This window comes from Stegodyphus dumicola, chromosome 5 (assembly GCF_044657685.1).
Source record: "Stegodyphus dumicola isolate Sdum_Otavi_A_Nest chromosome 5, ASM4465768v1".
Lineage (NCBI taxonomy): Eukaryota > Metazoa > Arthropoda > Arachnida > Araneae > Eresidae > Stegodyphus > Stegodyphus dumicola.
The window spans coordinates 171,216,254-171,237,551 of NC_140772.1; the positions used below are offsets into that span (position 1 = coordinate 171,216,254).

At 29.9% G+C, this 21,298-nt stretch overlaps 1 protein-coding gene across 2 annotated transcripts in view; it reads right to left on the reverse strand.

The window, feature by feature from the left end:
* Nucleotides 1–319: 319 nt before the first annotated feature.
* Nucleotides 320–21,298, reverse strand: part of LOC118179363 (uncharacterized) — a 350,178-nt gene continuing 329,199 nt past the window's right edge. For both annotated transcript variants that reach the window (XM_085817376.1, XM_085817377.1), the window contains one exon: nt 320–13,296. In XM_085817376.1, the coding sequence (XP_085673502.1) occupies nt 13,172–13,296 (125 nt within the window). In that variant the 3' untranslated portion in view covers nt 320–13,171. The remainder of the gene's footprint in view (nt 13,297–21,298) is intronic.

Consider the following 21,298-nt stretch of genomic DNA (forward strand, 5'->3'; position numbering starts at 1 on the left):
CATAGAAGAATCATAGTTTGACCTAGGTTATATTCTATGTAGTTGAGTAAATAGATTGCATGAAATTTTAATGGTTTTCCTCATATAATGAAAAGAGTGGCTTGGATTATGGATATTATTTTGGATACATTAAAAATGTGAAACAGTTCTCTTAGAAAGTCTGCCATGAGGCATTTCCCTGTAACAAGCGTGCTCTGCTTTAATCTCTTTGCTCCTGACCCTGGGAGGACAAAGTTCAGCCTTGGTTGGACCCATGACGCTGAAATGCTGAGCACACTTGTACATCCAAGCGTGTCTTGCAATTAACATTCAAAAATAATTCCTATCAAAACTGCTTTTTATTATAATATATTTCAATTATTGCATATATTTATTTTTAATATAAATAGAAAATCATAATATTTACAATAAACAATTAACATTCAGTATTAGTAATAAGGATTATATTTACATATTTATTATTATTTCCATATAATAATGATGTCAAAAATTTAATTTAAATATCACTACCTATAATATCCTACTAGCATACTTAAAACACAAAAATTTAAGCTGCTTGCATTGTATGAAACATTTCTAAATTCTAATTTTTGTAAACTTCTCATTTAATTCACAAAATAATAATAACGAGGTTAATTTCATTTAATTTAGCTTTATGCTTTCTGACATCACTTATTGCATTTAACATTTCGAACAGTCCATTTCAGTATATCAAATATGATATGGTGAGTCACAATTGACACTGTATTCCCATATTATGTTTGATTCTGTTTCTCCACAGAGGAAAATTAAGCTTATCATATATGATATGCTGCGAGTGACAAGGTTGATAATAGAACTCAAGCTAATCTAAATTAGGGAAAAGTTATTTCTGTACTTATATATTGGGTTTACAAGTAAGTTTTGAGGGATTTACATAAGATGGCATTACTAGTATCAAATCCTATCAGACAGTTATAACTATACTCATGTTAAAGTGCCATCATCTTCATGAAATGGAAATAACAAACTTTGTACTCAACTCATGTCAGTCTTTCTACCAACAAAACAAAATTTGCGAGTAGCGCTTCTTTTTTTGTTTTAATTTGAAGAAAATTGCAGCTGATGGACATCGCTCACTGTGTGAAGCATATAGAGAGCATGCGAGTACTGGTTCGGGCACTTTGAAAATGGTGATTTGGACGCCAACGACAAAGAATGCAAAGGAAAGCCACTAAGTTTGAAGACCCTGAGTTGGAGGGGTTATTGGACTATAATTCATGCCCCATCACTGGGGAACGTTAGAAACAGTTGATGCAACTGAGCCGAGCATTGAAGCTCAAATGCTCCCCCCAATATGCCAAAAGACATGACAAAGTGATCTTTCAGCTCGACAATACTCACCCACATGCTGCAACAGTTGTCAAGGAAACTTTGAAGGCACTTCAATGGAATGTCCTACCCCACCCGCCCTATTCAGCAGACATTGCTCCTTCCGACTTCCACTTGTTCCGATAAATGACTCATGACTTGGCCAAGCAGCACTTCATACGAAAAAGCCAAAATTTGCGTCAGTCAGTTCTTTATACATTAAATGAAACTAAAAATTTTATGGTATATTTTCCTTGTAAACTAAGACATTAATACTGATAATCTGACAACTGTAAGGAAAAAAATCTCGGTATGCAAAATCATCAACCCAGTACTTAATGACTCATTGAAGAAATCTAAAACTTTAAAAAATTGAAGAAATTACCTTACTGATTTCTGAAGTGTGCTGCTACCAACTGCAATAAATACTATATATACATAGCAAGTAAACTGAAACTTTCTTTTTATAAATCCTTCACGGCTTGCAAAGGACAAAATGAAAATAAATAAATAAACCATTACAATTTGTTGCATGATACTTAGCCACTTATAAAAGCATTTAGCTACTGCTAAAACTATAAAAAAGAAATTCTGCATTAATCATGATCCCTAGTTTGCATGTGAAAAATGCAGACACAGTTTTAAATAAAATTTTAACTCTTGAGAATCTGTCACAAATGCTTAAATTTTAGCATATTTAATGTGTTTATTAAGTTATTTTTTAATTTTTACTCTTTAAATGCTACATAAAAAGTAATTCACACTATATGGAAAATAAATTCATCATGTGTATTCACATACACACATTTCATGCAATTTCTTTAACTATTACAATGTACTTTTCTCTTGTTTACTGCTCAGTAATTCATAGTAGTTAAAGTATTAAATTATAGTAAATGCAAAATTTTCTTTGAAACAAGTTTACTGTTAAATAAATAAGTACAAAGCTTTGAAAACAATTTTTCTTTACACGCATACATTTCAAGAAAATCACTAATCAGAAACTCTGAAATTGTTTTAGCATTAGAATATTTTACTATATCATGCCAGCAAATAACTGCCACATAATGACTTATTATTATAATAGATACCAAGACAACGTTTTTCATATCAAAAGCAAAAAGTATTATTATAAACAGAATATTTTTAACATAAACAATTTTCCATTCCCATTTCAGAAAACAACATGAGATATTCCATTAAATAAATTACTATTCTTTTATCTTTAGCTGATTAAAAGATGTAAAGAAGCTAAATTTTTCAGAATACTGGTAACAATCCAAGAACAAGATTACATCTGCATATATAAAATGGTAATCTCATGTCACTGAAATATTCTATATACATAATCTTAAAAAAGTAACTCTTGATCTAAATACAAATTTGAATTTCATAAAAACACTTCTGTTGTATGCAGAAAATTAATATATTTTGAATACATTAAATGTTAGAAATTCATTGTGTGTAAAATGCAATTTTTACGTACACACACATGCACTCAAAAAAATTGTAGTCAGTAATCTAACTCAACTAGCAAACTGACCATATATTCAGTGCACAGTTTAAATCATATTAATCACTATTTATCATCTTGTAATGCACAAGAAAGATTCAGAAGCATTCAGAAAATGTTCTTGAAAATGAATGCAAAATTATACTTAAATCAATTCTTTATTATATATTTTTTTCTGATTTATGGAAAATGGCTATTAAGTAATGAGACAAAACTGCTCTTCAAAAATTTGAGTTTTCAGGAATAAGAGATAAATTTGACTCTTGAATCTTTTAATGAATGTAGGTCTGTATTATAAGAAGTAAAACGTTTTTCTGCTAAATATATTTCCTCTATTTAGCAATATTATTAAATAGAACAATCTGGAATTCTGAAAGGTATACAGAATTTTCAGAAAGAAGGGATAAAAGTGGTAAACCAGTAAAATACAAACTGATGATTGTATATAAAAATATCTAAAGTGTCTAAACTAGTAAAGAATTTCAATAGAAAAATTCAAACACTGAAAAATGTGTTAAAATGATTTGGAGATAAATTATGCCACAAACAAAGAAAAAAATTATAATTCACATTTGTTAAAAAATAGTGCATCAGGAACTGTTAAGTTTTCCTTCTCAGTAAAGTAAAATACCATATTTACTCGATAATATGACCACCTTTTCTCTAGCTATATATTTGTTCCAAAATCTGGTAGGGTCTTATAACTGGGACTTTTGATAAACAAAACTGCAGAATGAGGGGGAGAGAACAACACAAGGTGAAAACATCATGGAAGACATCACAGTCCTAAAATATAATGCTGAAGGATTAAAGTTCATTGAAAAGATGAAATACCTCAGTGTTATTATCGATACAAAATTAAATTTTTTGGATCATGTTAAGGATGTACAATAAAAAAAACTGATCGTATTTTGAAATATTATTGTAATACTTTTATTGCAAAAACTCTTGCAAAGAAGAGCTCTACCTTGCTTATTTTTAAAAAAGTAGTAATTCCAATTGTTATGTATGGCATTGGGGCTGTTGGGTGGGGAAACTTGTGAGAATTAGATAAATTAAATACAATACAGAGGCTGAATGTTTGCAGCTACTCGTGCTTTCCGGACCATTTCAACAGAGGTGGCTTGTGTTCCCTCCTGTCATATCAATATGGCTTTTTCTATAACAAGTTTTTAATGAAAAACAAATATATTACATCATTAGAAATCTCTCATATAGAATTAAAAAGTGATGCCTTTGAAGAATGTCTTGAATTGATTCACCCTACAGATAAATTTGGACTAAATTATGATCGATTATTATGTACTGTAAATGAATGTGATATTTATACTGATGGCTCGGGCCTATGAGGAAATGTTGGTTGCGCATCTGTAGTGTATTATTATGGATCTGAGATTTGCCACAAAATATTCTTTTCACGAATACAGTGTACCAGGCTGAATTATATGCAATACTAGAGGCTTTGACCTGGATTGAAAATAAATTATCTGCTGATCAGTGTGCCCATATATTTACAGATACACTATCGGCCTTGGGTTTGACAATAAACTTATTGTTAATATTAAAATGAAATATACGTACAAAATAAATATTAAGATACATCGGATTAAGGCACATGTAAGTTTCCATGGTAATGAGCGGGCTGACACACTAGCAAAAGAGGCCACACTTGGCAACTGCAGGACAAGTGAATTTTTATACTATAGTATATATGAAAAATGTAAAAACAATTGAAAATCTTCAGAGAAAAATTAAGTGTGTACTATACAGATTTGTAAGGAAAGAAAGTGCTATACTGATATAGATCTGAATCAGATTTTGATGAAACATGGATGTTTTCCCATGTACTTGAATAGGTTTGCCTTGCAGGAAGACAATTTTTGTCGGCTGTGTAGAGTAACAAGTGATAATGTTCACTTCGTTGAAACCTGTGGCCTGACTGCTAGTATTAGAGATAAAATGGAAATCGAATTTCCAAGACATCTACAGGATTACAGTAAAATGTTGCTTTATTCCAAGCAAATAATGAATATTATCAACGCACAGATACTTGGCTGGAGTAGATGTGTGAATGATGTGTATCTGTTTTCTTTTCTTTACGTGTGATTTTATTACGTTTCAACTGTTTATTAGTATTTTTTTTTTTTTTTTTTTTCCCCAGTTCGTTTCTCTTTTGTTGTGCTGGCCTCTAAAAGCTTTGTGGCTGAATCATCTGCTTGGGGCTTCACCTTTGCAATAACAGTAGTAACAGTCCTAAAATATTGTAATATAAAACATTGTGGTTGAAAATAAAGCAGTTCAAAAACGTCATAAATATATCATGGTAAAAAATAAAGCACCTACCAAAGTTGCCAACTCTCCCGATTTTCGACCGCTCTCCCGCCAACCCGATTTACAATATATTTCTCCCGACTTTTTCTTATTCTTAAAATTTCTCACGATTTTTATGGAACTTGGCTTAATGCTTTTTTATATGAACAAAAAAAAAAAAAAGTGATTTTGGACGTCTGAAAGCAGTTGAATTTTCTCTAGCTTATATCTAAAACAAAACCTTGCGAATTAGATAACTTCTGCTTTATGAGTGAGAGCATTTATGTATCCAGAAAGGTCGTTCTCCAGTTCTCCAATGGGCATCGTGCTCCACTGCTGTCATCTGGCATATGTTAGCCAATGAGGACAAAGCAAACTGTTATTTGGATGTTCTTTAGTTATTTCGGTCATTTTGTCCTGAGTTGTGTGAGTACACATGCCTTCGGGAAATAGTTTTAGAAATTATCATCTTTTGTTGTCTGTGAGAAAGGTGAAATACTCGTGTACGTTTCAAAAATCCTACACAGTTGACTTTCCTTCCATTATTTCCTCAAGGAAATGTAATAAATTTGCAATGTGTACCGCCTGTCGTTGCGATTTTTTTATTTCGCATGGTGGAAGGGCAGATGTTCTCAAACATCTGCGTACACAAAAACACAAGGACAACATGAGTTGTTTTGAAAAAAAAACGGAAAATTAAATTTTTCTTCAGAAACAGAGGACCAAAAAGTTATTAATGCAGAATGTCTGTTCTCTGCTTTTTTGCTGGAGTACAACCTGCCACTGAATGCATCGGATCACGCTGCAGCTTTATTTAGAAAAATGTTTCCCGATAGTGAGATCGCTAAGAAATATTCAAGTGCAAGAACCAAAACAGGTGCAATTGTTAAAGAAATGGGTTTGAAAAATAAATCATGAGTTATTGATTGCAATAAAACAGCTCCGTTCTGCCTCTCTATGGATGGAAGCAATAATACCAATTCAAAACTGTATCCAATTGTTGTTTCTTTTTATAATCCAGAGTCTTCAGAAATTGAGTGCAGTCCCCACTTTAGAAGGACATTTGACAGGCTTTAATATACCACAGCTAATTATTAAAACTTTAAAGGAAAATGTAGTTCCTCTGGATAATTGCTTAGCACTTGGTGCTGATAATACACCAGTATTGGTAGGCTTGAATGCTGGTGTTGCAGGCATCTTAGGAAAATTCAGATTTGCAGATTATGAGGTGCACCTGTCACCCCTTAAATTTAGCAGCTGAAAAAAGGGAAGCTTCTTTACCAATAAATGTGGATGAACACATTGTTGATATTTATTATTATCTTGAAAGGAGTTCTAAAAAGAAGGAAAAATTGAAACAGTTCCAACAGCAGTTTACAATTAGAGAACTTGGATGAAGTTATAAAATCAGCTAAGATTGACACCCAGTGGAGTTTAAGTAGAAAACTGAAAGATGCTGATGGAATTTTGAAATATAGTGAACTGTCTAGAATTATGTTGGCCATCTTGACAGTTCCCCGTAGTAATACAGAGTGTGAGAGGATTTTCAGTGTTGTTGCGAAAACGAGGACTAAATTTACATCTAATATTCGTGATGACACATTAGAAAAACTATTAGCGAAAGCAGGCCTACGTGGCAATTGCTATGAACAAAATTATGACGTTTCTTTCTTAAAGAAAGCAAAATCTGCCACTGTTTATAACATTTTTACGAAAACTGATTAAAGTTTTATTTTTCATTTTCTTAAACGATTGCAAGTAATAAAAATGTTTTTTATGTGTAAGGTATTTTTGTGTTGCTTGCATTTAAGAATTAGTTACTATTTGAAATTAATTCATTATTAAAAACTATATTTTCATCATTTAAAGTCTTTTTAACATTGTGAAAAATCTCCTGATTTTTGAGTGTCATAGGTTGGCAAGTATGACCTACAAATCATCGCAAGATGATATTTGCATACTTATTTGTGAGCATAAGTAGGAATGAAGAATATTTTTACTTCTATATTTCATATTTTTCAATCAATTTTTGGGGGAAACTAGAAAAAGAAGTAGAAAACTTAAGCAATCAAAAACTAAAAATGAGTGAAAAATTAATGCTATATATAGCAGCTGTCAGAATTTTAAAATTTGATATTTAATTAAACAATTTTAATAGAGATAACCAATGTAGTTAGTTACTCATCCTTCTTTTACTAATCTCTTTTTTTTTAGACTATACTTTCCACGAAAAATTACCATTCAAACTTTATGAAATAGATTAATTTAATTAATTAAATGATCTAGTTAACTCTATAAATTTAAAATTATATTATTTGCTATATCTAACATTATTTTTCTACTCATTTACAGTTTCTAAATGTATAAATTTCCTTCACAGTTTTTAATCGAAACTTTATTAGTTAATTCAAAAATATGAAATATAAAAGTAAACATATTCCTCATGCCTTCTTGCACTCACATCATTATGCTAATATGCAAATTTTTAAAGCCTGAAAATGCATGTCTGCGATGTTATTGTCATATGATGATTTTTAGGTACTTTATTTTTTACGACAGTGTTTTAAAACTGCAATGTTTTTGAACCGCTTTATTTTTTATGATGATATCTTAGAACTGTTATGTTTTCTCCTAGCTTTTTCTTTTCCACCCAATATTTTTGCCTTGCATTATTTTCTCCATAATGTTTCTTGCAGATACCTTTACGAGAATATTCATATTTGGAAAATCGAGATTACTTGCCAGCTATGAGATAACTCATTACTGATTGCCTAACTGAAATCACCAAGTATGATTATTGCCATAGCAAATGCATGCAATGTTTAGGTGGTTCTCAAAATGAAATTACAGTAAATAAATGTTAAGAATGCAAATGCACCCTTTTGGGGGGAGGGGATTTATTTGAGAAATTTTATGAATGATCTGCCAAAATACTTCTTGTTCAGTGAATTATTTTTTAATCAAAAATTTATAAGCTAATTTGAAAATGTGAAATATAAAAGTAAAAAATATTCCTCATGCCTTCTTGTACTCACAAATCATTATGGTAATATGCAAATTTTTAAAGCCTGAAAATGCATGTCTGTGATGTTATTACAATGTAAGACTAATTGAAAATAATCATGTATCACACATGTGAAGGAATACTGTATGGATGCACAGAGGTCGGTATTGTTTATGTAATTCTGAGTTATCTCATATTTGGTGCAAGGAACAAAAATATTATTTCATATATTAACCCTAAGTATGCTTGTGTTTATTTACTTATAAAAATAATCTGTTATATCTCTAATTAAATAATAAAACAATAAAAAATAATTTAAAAGTATAAAAACTCAGGATTTTGGCGCAATTCAATAGATGCACTATTTCAGCTTTGGCCGCGAATGTGCTGATTATCTGACTATGCACAATAATTATGTTGTTTCAAATAATAAATAAACCACACACATATATATGTGTATGCAAAGCTACTGCTATTCTCAGAATTACTGAAATAGAAAATAAATATTTGCCTATTTTTTTATATCTTAAAATTTATCCTAGAACATAAGGATGTTATTATTTTCATGTACATATTGGATTTTACATCAAGAAATAAAATTTAAACAGCTTCCACATTTCTTCTGTTGTAAACAGATTGCTCTTTCACAGAATGATTTACCATTATTGTAAATAAGCATTTGCAAAAATTTTTCATGAAACGAAACTTAAAACAAATTATTTAATATTCTGTATTAAAGGGTTTTTTTTATTCTTAGATTAAAGAACCCACCATCACATATTTCCTTATTATTTGTTCTCAGAAACACTTCTACATCACATAATTAAAGTTCTTAATCACTTCATAGTTATTAAAGCAGCCTTTCTTTAAAAGATTTTTAAAAGCTTTGAAAATATAGAATAATAAAAGAAATAAATGAAAAAAAAATTTTTTTTCTATCTTAAAGTATATTTAATAAAGATGTTAATTTATTCTTATATATTTTTCATAATCACTTCAAAATAATATTTTATTTTTTTAATTGAAATAATCTAATCACCTCATTATTTAATAGCCATTTAATATTAAACTGTTAGAAAATTCACCCTCTACTTTTTTTTATTAACATATCTTTACCAAAGAATCATTTGCAACTCTCATATGATGAAGTGATCATCTACCATTACAGACACAGTTTGTTGCTTATTTGGGTTATATTTACAGCACAAAAAGATATTGAATAACAATTTTACAAAAGATGGTGTGGTGAGAACCTCTGTCATACTAATATGATTATGACAGTAATAACACAATAAAAATCATAGTGCATTCATTATAAATATATAAACTGTGCATATATCTCATTCACATTTAATAAATGTAATTCATATATAATAAAATACAGTTCAGGCATATTTTCTTATTGTTTCTAACACCCCCGGTCCCCCCCCCCAAAAAAAACTTCTTTTTTTTTTAATCACATAATGGCAATTTTACTGATTATATATTTTATTCATCATATAAATTCAGCAAATTTTTCTTCTCTTTTTAATGAATAATCTGAAAATTATTCACTAGTACAAAATTCTTAGATTTAAGATTGGTTGTTGTTTTTATTTTCACACTTTCATTTCTTTTAGTATGAATTGATAAACCTTTTCAAACTTAGATAATGGAAGTAACAAACAGATCCTAGTTATGTAATAGGATTACAAAATCAATTATACAGAGTTAAAAATTTTAAATTAGAAAGTAAAATGCTACAGTTATATGCATTTGGTAATGTATTTTGGTGTTGACAACAATAAAATAACTGTCATAATTGTAGGAACATAAACAAAAGCTAATTAAATACCATACTTTTAACTATTAATCATGTTACAATAAAAATTACATGATTGAAAGAGTTGAAGAAAAAATTAATAAAGTAAAACAGAATAACTGTAGGAATAATAAATATTACAATTTTTTATCAGTTCATCTTTTATATTCATGGTGACACTCTCAGTTAGCTTCCTGTAAGTACACAGAAGAAAGTTACTTCTTGATTACAAAAGGTTTAATTATGCTACAAAAAACAAAAACTTACAAAATATCAATACTAAAACTATTTTTGTGTTACATTTTGATTATATAATAATACAAATTAATTAGTATATTAATACTGTAACATCAGCAAACAGAACCTGTTGAGATATCAATGTTTAATACTAATAGCTTAAAAAATTCTATTTTTATGTATAGATTACAATATTATCTAAAAATGTAAGCATACAAAAACTGGAATTCTAGATTATTTTTGGATTGCGTAAATTCTAGCTTTGACTTTCCTCTGTTATCAACAACTGAAGCAATATAATAATATTATTTGTTCATAAAAAAATTTTAATTAGGTATTCTAAGTATATATCAATACTATATAGCTTAATCATATCATATCAGCATTTACCATGATTTAACATTGTCTATACCAAACTCTGTTAAAAATAAGCAAATAAAAAGAATGTGTCTTGAGAATTAAAATTTTCAAGAAACTTGTGAGGTATCTACATGGCAGCTATCCAAATATTTTTCAAAAATCCAATGTTTGCAATAAAAATTTCAAGTCGCAAAAAATTACACTACGAAAATAAATTTTTAAAGGATTACTTATAAAATGATATTACATTAAACACATTTAATATATACATATCTTGCATAAATATAAATTTAATGACACTCTTAAGCGTAAATTTTAACAGTCAATTCTGAAAAATAATATTGCTGATCCATATTATTAAATGTATAGTAGCTGTTAATTCCTTCATATTAACATACATAAATTTTAGCTTCAGTATAAAGATAAGATTTCACCACATCATACAAATAATTTTTAGTGCTCTATCAAGACAAAAATATTTTCATATATCTACTTCAAAATACATATTATGTAGCATTTATGTTTATTAAAGTTTGCTTAATAAATATACAGTTAATATAAATTAAAAATAGTAATTATCAGATAGAAAGATAGATGTATTCAGTTGCTCAAGGTCCAAGGAAAAAAAATTTGGTTTGATATATTCAGTTCAATTAATCTCAAGTATTTCAGTTTCTTCTTTTATATTCCATAATAAATTTAGCATTATTAAGCAAATATATTATGTAATAATTTAAATATCACCCTTCCTTTATACACATAAATTCAGTATTAAGCTATTAAACAAATATCTCATATTTTTGTCATTTTAAATATTATTCTCAAGTTTTAAAAACATGACTGTGATTTGTAATAATAATAAAAAAAAGCAGTGCTTATTATAGCAAAGTAATACACTAACGATTCTACCTGTGATAAGTACACAGATTATACCATCATTAAAAACATTCAAATAAAAACAAACAACGTTTCTCAAAGCTTCCTTCAGGGAGAGCTGTGATCCAAAAGTTTTCATTATAATGCAACTTAATTTATATGTGAACTACAATTCAGATTAGCAGTACCAGTAAGAATTAACCAAAAATGGGCTCATGGAATTATGTTAAATCCAGCTAAATATTGATAATCTCACATGGAAAATCCTGATGGCTTACTTCTCCATGGTCTTTATTGTCGAGCAATGATTTCTCTTTAATGACAGATCTTTTTTTTACTTATTAGATTATTTTCCTTCTAAAGAAGGGGAATCTATGTCAGATGTTCTCAAAAATGATGCAGTTGTAGATAAAATCTATGCAAATCTAAAGCTGCCTCTCTACTTGGTTTTAATGATTAGGAATTGTAGCATATACAGCCTTTATTTTATGCATAAAATTTATGCAATTTTTGTATCATATATGATGCATAGAATATGTTTTCATATCTTTTATGATGAAATAAAAGTCACAAAAACACTACTGCTAGATAAAAAAGTACACTATTTTGAAAAAAAAAAGTACTAATATGCTTAATGAAAACAGAATAAGTTACAGACAGATCACAAATTTATCTTGAATTACAATAGTCAAGCTCGGATGATTACCGACACAAACTTTTATAAAAATATGAATGAAATGTCTGTCTTGGCAAATGAAGCAAACTATATATTTGGTAATTCATAGCAAAATTCCAGCTTTCACACATGAAAATGTCTATGGTCCCAAACATATGATAATTAATATACTTTATCAATATTTTGCAAATGTGTATCATTTGCAAATGCAATATTTTCCAGAAGAGAAAGAAAATAACCTACATAATTGTTTTGAAGATTTAATTTTCCTCCTTTATGGTAAAAATTTCGAAGAAAAATAGAACAAATATTGCAAGAGAAGAATGTATAAGTATATATGTTAATATTAATTGTATTTTTATTTTAGGCAGACATTAAACATTACTGGTATTACAATAAGTAAAATTAACCACTACATAGTTGAAACAAATTTAACAGACAAAACATCCTCCTCACAAATATTTTTCTTTTTGTATTTTGTCAGATTACTTCGTGTATTTGTTCCCTTCCAAGAAGGAGTTTTAAGAAGTAAAGAAAGATATATTATGGTGAAGACTTCCTATGGCAATTATCTTCTGTAGATAACCACTTCTGAAACCGATGAATACTTCTCTTAGAACACGAGCATTAAACATCATTTTATAACATCTTACATGAGGATCACATCTCAGAAGATCAAAATCGTCAATCATCATAGAAAACTTTCACTGCATTCATTTTGTGTTTTTAATTCAAGGGCTGTGAATGTTTCTTGTTTCGAGTAATCATCAATAAAATAGCTCCTAACACGGAAAAGCTTGAGAATCGCTGTTCTAGAACGTATGCATCTAGAAAATATATTACATTTTCCCTTTTTGATATTTTATCTGGTATGCATTTTTAATTCATTTATAAAAAGTACACGAGTAAGAATAAAAGAAATAAAATTTGAAAGTTGGGTAAATACATGTTTATCAACAAAAAACAGGCAGATACCATCATGTGTTGAGTATCATACTTTAATAGTTCATATAAATTTGCATAACTATCTTTAGAAGCTTCGGATCATTTATTTTTGCCCCAGAATTGATCAAGCCTGCTTCGAGCTCTATCTAAAACATTTGTTGGTGTTGATTTACTTGAACCAGGAGCAGTAGTAGCTGTTACTTCAGATGGCATTACACTAGGCACTAAAACAAAATAATAAAATTTTACAATGTATTAACTAAACTCAACACAAGTAATAACTAAGCACTGTCAAAAAATATTTTTTTTTTTTTTCAACATGTACTTTGCACAGATGTAAAAAAAGGAAACTCTCTAATTTCAGAAACTTCATTTTAGAATTAAATTAACATCATTTAAACATATCACATGGGCTTTCACTTTCAAAAGAATATTTTTTGTTTTCTAATTTAGTTTTTCCTGGAAGCAGTAAATAAAAACCAAACCTGACATATTTTATGAAAAGATAACTTATGAGAAGCAGGAAATATTTTTTCCATCTTCAATAAAAATAAAATAAATTAGATTTTCAGTCTTGATATGAAGAAAGCATGAAAGGTAAAAAAATTAATACAGTCAAAAGTCGTTAATCCGGACTCGTCGGGACTTCGGCGATTCCGGATTATAGATCATCAGTTTAAATCTGGTAAGATGGCATGCAAAAATTACAAAATTAAAAATATGAAACCTTAATTTATGAAATAAAGAACAATTATGATCTAAAGGGTATCAAAATTTACAAAAAGAAAAAGCTTAATATTTATTTGTTTACTTTATTAAACATTTCCTTCAATGTAAGTTGCTTTTTCATGTGATAATACTTTCTCTTTAATTCTATTAAACAGACATAATTTCTTGTTTAGTTACAAAGTTCCGCTGTTCAAGTCCTATAATTGCTGTGTTGAGAATACCGACTAATTTGTCAATCGAAATGTTTTCGTTTTCAATAACCTCTGGGTCACTTTCTTCACTATGGGAAGCGAATTATAATGACGAGGAACTTGATTTAAATCATATCAAAGACTCGAGATGAAATAAATCCAAATAAAATAAAAACATCTGCTCTGAAGATAAGGATAGTGTTGACAGATCAACTTCCAATGCGCGGTGTGAAATTGATAAACAGATTTCGGATTTCAAAACATACTTTCGCTTTGTAGATACAAATTAGATATTAGTAAATATATATTGGAAATTCTATTTGACATAATCTTTCTAATCTATCTCAATCTAATAATGACGGTTCTGCCCCCCCCCTCTGCCGCAGAGCAGCGTGAAATTGATAAACAGATTTCGGATTTGAAAACATACTTTCGCTTTGTAGTAAATATATATCGGAAATTCTATTTGACATAATCGAAAGTTCAAGCTTACTTTTATAAAATTGCTCTAGCAGTCTGCAAAAAATAATAAGCCGGATCCAATTCGAAGATTAAGGAACAACGCAATCTGCAACATTAACTGAATTAGATAACTTTAGCTTAGCGCATAACTCCGTTACACATTAAACGCGCATGCGCACAAACATATTCGCAGCCGTAAGGGTCTTACCCGCTCTCGTAAACGCCTGTGCGCATGCGTGAACGCGACGCATGCGCAGAAAGTTTGTAGCTTTGAGGTCCGGATTATAGATCATTCCGGATTATGGGTGTCCGAATTAACGACTTTTGACTGTATTTAGGTAATATTCAACAGTTAACATTATCTTGGTTTTGTACTCAGATAATTTCATATTCAAGCACTGCAGAATACCAATAAATATTTTAAATTAGATAATTTAATAAATAGTTATTATATAAACACTTATATCCCTTAAAATTCTTTAAATCACACAAGGTTAAGTTGGCAATAACTAAATTAAATCTGTAATTAATATGAAAAAGATTTTAAAATCTTTTACTTGTTTTTTCATGACAATTGCTAGTTTACTTCAAAATCTTTTGCTTGTTTTTACATGCTAATTTCTAGTTTATTTTAATTATTCATTTTTTTTAAATTTTTATTAGCTGGACTGAACTTCCAAATTTTTTAATGTACCTTTTCATTTTTCTTTTTAGCCTAATTTTAGAATTATTAATTTCTTCCCTTCACCCTTTAACCCTCTCAGCGTTACGAACGGATTTTTCCGTATTGAAAGATGGCTTTCCAAATCCTCACACATGGATTATTTTGCCAGCTTTTGATGAATCCAAAAGCATTTGAAACGATTTTTCCTGCCTTACATTTTCCGCCTCGAAATCGTTGAGGACGAAATATTCTGTACTGTCATTCCCTCCGACCTCCTGTCGCGCTTAATTGGTAGTGGGGAAACAGCGATTGTTAGAGAAAGATGTTACAATGGGAGGTTCATAAATAAAAACATCAAATACAGCGGTACCATCTGCAAACCTGAGGGCGATTTTCGTGCCGAAACTGGAAAATACTGGAAAGCCTTCAATGCAAACCTTTCTGTATGTGAAAAATTTGCGAAACAAAATTTCTTCTGCAAAAGTAAATGTAATTTGCACAGAACCCATGAATAACTTTTAAAGAATTCAGCATCACCTAATTTACAAATAATTTTTTTAGCATAGAATAAATACTTAAACAGGTATCTTACAATGACTGTAGAAACAGAGAAATTTCATATAATTTTTGTTTTCGCTGTGCGCATTGATTAAACATACTGCATTTTTTAAAATTATTATAACAGTTTACAAAAAGAGTTACTTCAATACAGTCAAAAGTCGTTAATCCGGACTCCTCGGGACTTCGGCGATTCCGGATTATCGATTTTTCCGGATTATAGATCATCAGTTTAAATCTGGTAAGATGGCATGCAAAAATTACAAAATTAAAAATATGAAACCTTAATTTATGAAATAAAGAACAATTATGATCTAAAGGGTATCAAAATTTACAAAAAGAAAAAGCTTAATATTTATTTGTTTACTTTATTAAACATTTCCTTCAATGTAAGTTGCTTTTTCATGTGATAATACTTTCTCTTTAATTCTATTAAACAGACATAATTTCTTGTTTAGTTACAAAGTTCCGCTGTTCAAGTCCTATAATTGCTGTGTTGAGAATACCGACTAATTTGTCAATCGAAATGTTTTCGTTTTCAATAACCTCTGGGTCACTATCGGAAGGGAATTATAATGACGAGGAACTTGATTTAAATCATATCAAAGACTATAAACCAAATAAAATAAAAACATCTGCCCTGAAGATAAGGATAGTGCTGACAGATTAACTTCCAATCCGCCGCGTGAAATTGATAAACAGATTTCGGATTTCAAAACATACTTTCGCTTTGTAGATACAAATTACATATTAGTAAATATATATCGGAAATTCTATTTGACATAATCTTTCTAATCTATCATAATCTAATAATGACGTTTCTGCCCCCCCCCTCTACCGCAGAGCAGCGTGAAATTGATAAACAGATTTCGGATTTCAAAACATACTTTCGCTTTGTAGTAAATATATATCGGAAATTCTATTTGACATAATCGGAAGTTCAAGCTTACTTTTATAAAATTGCTCTAACAGTCTGCAAAAAATAATAAGCCGGATCCAATTCGAAGATTAAGGAACAACGCAATCTGCAACATTAACTGAATTAGATAACTTTAGCGTATAACTCCGTTACACATTAAACGCGCATGCGCACAAACATATTCGCAGCCGTAAGGGTCTTACGCGCTCTCGTAAACGCCTGTGCGCATGCGTGAACGCGACGCATGTGCAGAAAGTTTGTAGCTTTGAGGTCCGGATTATGGGTGTCCGAATTAACGACTTTTGACTGTATATATTTTGTATAATTGTTCTGAAATAAAAATGAGATTTTTGAAAGAGTTCAAATCTTGTAATTCCATTTCAAACTAATGTGTCATTTATATGTTTGTATCAAAATTCATTTAGTTGTGTGAATGTGAAGTATGGACATTTTATTATTGAAATATGAGGACAAGGTGCGTTTCCTTAAAGAAAAATTTGTTTTATTCTTCTGATTTCTCGTCTAAAATGAACTAACTGAGAACCTTCCTTGGCATGATATAAAAATCATTCGCAAATAATATTGCATTTGATTAAATCGCTTTTTGGCGTTGATAAAATAAAGTACTGAAAGTACATGAAATTGTATGATGCATTTTTTACCCTAAGCAAAATTCTTCCGTTTTACTTAATGTGTTATCGAATAAAAAGGTCCGAACGATATTTGATTATGAATATTTTACTGTTATGAAGATGTGTTTATTTCCAAATTTCAACACGGTTGGGACATAAAGAGTAAATATTTATGAAAAATAGTTAGTAGAAAAGAAATGTAAATACCTTTTTATAAAATCGTCATAAGCATTATACGAAGGTGGAAAAATATGATAGTGATCTGGGAGATGCAAAAAATTTCAAAAAAGGAAATAAGAATTTCTGATTATTTGTCTATATCAAGATTTGAAATGACACAATTTGCTCAAATAAAGATAGACAACTTTAACTTTCATGGAGGACTTTGGGATGGGAAAACAATTTGTTATTTACAACTACGGTTAATTAAAACAAAGGAGGGCTGGCTCTGTATGGGAAGGGATGCCCTCTTGGAAGACTTTTTAAAGAAAACTGTCTCGTATTCATGTTACAAGTGGGAAAACTCAATTCCAGATCAAACTACTAGTGTTCAGTGATGTTACTCCTCGGCCGCTAGTGGACATTATTTATGACTAAGGACTGATGAGCTATGTTAAATTAGGTACGGATTACCATTTATTTTAAAATTCATTAGTTAATACTTATGATTGGGGTTTTATTAAAAAGACCAATATATGCATGTATTTCTTGAAATCAGTTTTCACATCTTATTAACATTTTATGTGCTGTTTTTATGGCATCCTTCCTTCACGTCCACTCAAATAATTTCACAGCCTAAGAACAAAATAGAACTATTTAAAATTTAATATCTATGCTTCGTTTGAAATATTTCTTTTTGGTTTGGTTTACTTGAAAAAGTGCTTGAAGGCTATCTTCCAAAGGAGGGATGCCTTCATGCAGAACTGTCTAAGAGAAAATGGCTTCTATACATCTTAAACAATGGAAAAATCACGAAAACGTCCATACAGCCCGTTCGCTGGGATTCGAACCGAACTACCCGTGTTCAGCAATTTTACTGCTTGGCCATTGGTGAGCGTATCACCTTTTGAGATAATTATCATAATATTATGTGTTTTAATAGGCATCAATAACAATCAATGCTTACTGTTGTGATTTACATTTCCAGTGATGTTAATCTCGTAATTAATACTCTTCACTCTGTGCCTAAGAGCAGTAAAGCTTCAACTGAGGACTTTTAAAGCAGAACTGGCTCATATTTCTGTAATTAATACAAATGTGGTAATATTATTCTTGTCACTGTCAATGATACCAATCGTATGATTTGGTATTCACTTTCGGAGCAAAAATACATTGAGAAAGAAATCAATTTGGAGACAAATAAAAAAGAATTGATGAAATAAGTATTATAAAAAAGCAAAATTCTTTTATATCTGGGTCATTTGTTACCATTTACTTTATGTTTTAATATCTTTTAATATTTTATTTCAGTATTGCTTTAGATTTCAATAAGAATTATTAGATTTTATTTCAAGAAGATGAATAAATATTTTAAAATTCATTCAGTTGTATAAGAAAGTAAATAACGGCAGCACAACATTATAATGCATCATCACAACATATATATATATCATGGGCATTTGGTGAATTGACGTATTAAAGGCATTGTTGTATATAATATAAATATTTGCTTGTTATTTTATGAAATAGAATGTCTGGAGCCCATTCAAATACCCTGTGGAATTTTAACAAATTATTTTGTAGGATACAAATATGCACATGCTTTTTATGAAATATGAAAACCTCATGCAAATATAATTCTGTTTTATTAAAATTAAGGATTATGAAATTAATTTTAATATAAATATATTACTCTACATAAAGAAATCTGCAGGCATCTTTATTCTCATTATTTTTTTATTGTTATCATCGCAAAAAAATAATAACAGTCTTTATCTTATAATAAGCTAATTAGATTACTTTAAAAATACGACCTGTGAAACTTTTTATTCTCCTTGCTTCAGTTTTTCTTATGACAGTTATGCACTTTCTTTAACTTGATATATGATCCATTTATTTTAAATACTTTTCTAAAATGTTTTATAAAAAATAAGAAAATAATGCTAGCGCAAAATATTTGGTTGAAAAGTTATGTAAAACTGGATTCAGTACCCAAAATAATAAATAAAAAAATGAAAACAGATTTTATATTAGATCCAAACAGGCATTCTTTTTTTCATTTACAGACACATACATGTTTCGAGAGCATTTGGGTTAACACCACTTTGGGCTAAAAATATTTAGAAACAGCATATCATTAGAATTTCCGATACACAGGCTCGCACGCTGTAGACAAAAATGTTTTATTTCTTACAGTGTTGCCATTGCTCGGTTTGAAACTGTTGAGTTTTTTAATCAAAAATCCGTTAATGTTTTACAGAATATGAAATAGGCAATAAAAAGATATTTCAGATTCTAAATTCGGGCTTCCAAGTGTCCTTGTTCGGGTGGAGGACTATGTGATCCAAAATGTGATGACTCTAGGAACGGAAAAACATACATACATTCATGTAGGTTCTCATTATTTAGTTTCTTTAAATAAATACAGGGCGACAATATTTGGTGGCAACAGTTTGAAAAGTGATTCGGGCATTTAAAGTGATTCGACGCAAAATGGCATTTCGAAACTAATAGTCCTTCTGTACTAACACTGATTTGGACTTGAAACTCATTTGGTTAAAAAGGAATTATATAGAGGCTGTTCGCACATTTTTTAGACGATTTTGGTAAGCGGTAATAAAAAAATCGTTTGCTGAAAAATAAGTAATTCCAATTGTACTATGTTTTTTTAAGTCAAAATTATTGTCTGTGGCTTGAAAGTTTTGTTTTTATTCAAAATGGCGAATTTAACAAAGCAGTAATTCGAAGGCTACATTTATGCTCTTTCCGAAGAGAAATATGCATACTCCGTTATCCAAAAATGATCTGAGAGTCATGGTTTTGTGATATCTAAAGCATCGATAGGTAATATCATCAACAAGAAAGGAAAAAAAATGTCAAATTGGAGCCTCAAGTGGGACAAAAATTCCAAACAAGTATCCAAGGAAAAAACAGAGATCTTCGACTATTGCAAAGGTACGTTGTTTAATGTTAAAAGAAAATCCCCCTAGTCAAAGCACAGTTGCAAAATTATTAAAATGCTCAGTGTCCACTGTAAACAAAATGATAAACGTTGATATAAATCTTAAGAAAGCGAAAAAGCGCAATGTGCATCGTCTCCTTCCAAAGCGTATCGCTGAACGCAGGACACGCTGCAGAATTCTATATGAGAAACACTCATCCAAAGAAAAATGGAAAACAATTGTCACAGTAGATGAAGATTGGGTGTATTTAAATGATTGTAACAAAAAAAGAGCCATTTAGTACCATAAAAGGGGAGAAAAAATTTAAGTACATGGTTCAAAGAATCGAAAGAAAGTTTTTCTATGGGATTCATGATTGTTGCTGGTTTTTCTTATAATGGCAAGTTAAAAATAAAGAGAGTGCAAAAAAGTGTCAAGATTAACTCCAAATACTATCAGGAACATATTTTATCGCCAATTTTTCTGAATGAAATACTATCGCTTTACCCACAGTGCCATCAATCTGTGAGACTCCATCAGGACAAAGCTAGCAGTCACACATCAAAATCCACTGTAAATTTCCTAAAAGAAATGGAACAAAAAACTGGTATCAAGGCCATACCCTTCACTGATATCCCTACTAAATCTCCCGTTGTGTCACCTATGGATTTTTGTGCTTTCGGACTTTTAAAAACTGCATTATCCAAACGTTGTCCCATAACCCTAACAGGATTCTGGAAAGGTGTTCGGGAGGAATGGGATAGACTATCTCTTCTGCCACTTCAAAAGGCATTATTATCCTGGAAATTGTGGTGTCGAAAGATAGTTCAGAATGAGGGATGTCAAATAGAACATTTAAAACACAAGCATTTTATGTAATTTAGTTTTGTGTGTGTGTACATCGTCTAAAAATGTGTGAACAGCCTCTGTAAAATTAAAAACATTAAAATAAGACCCAGAAGCTTTCAGA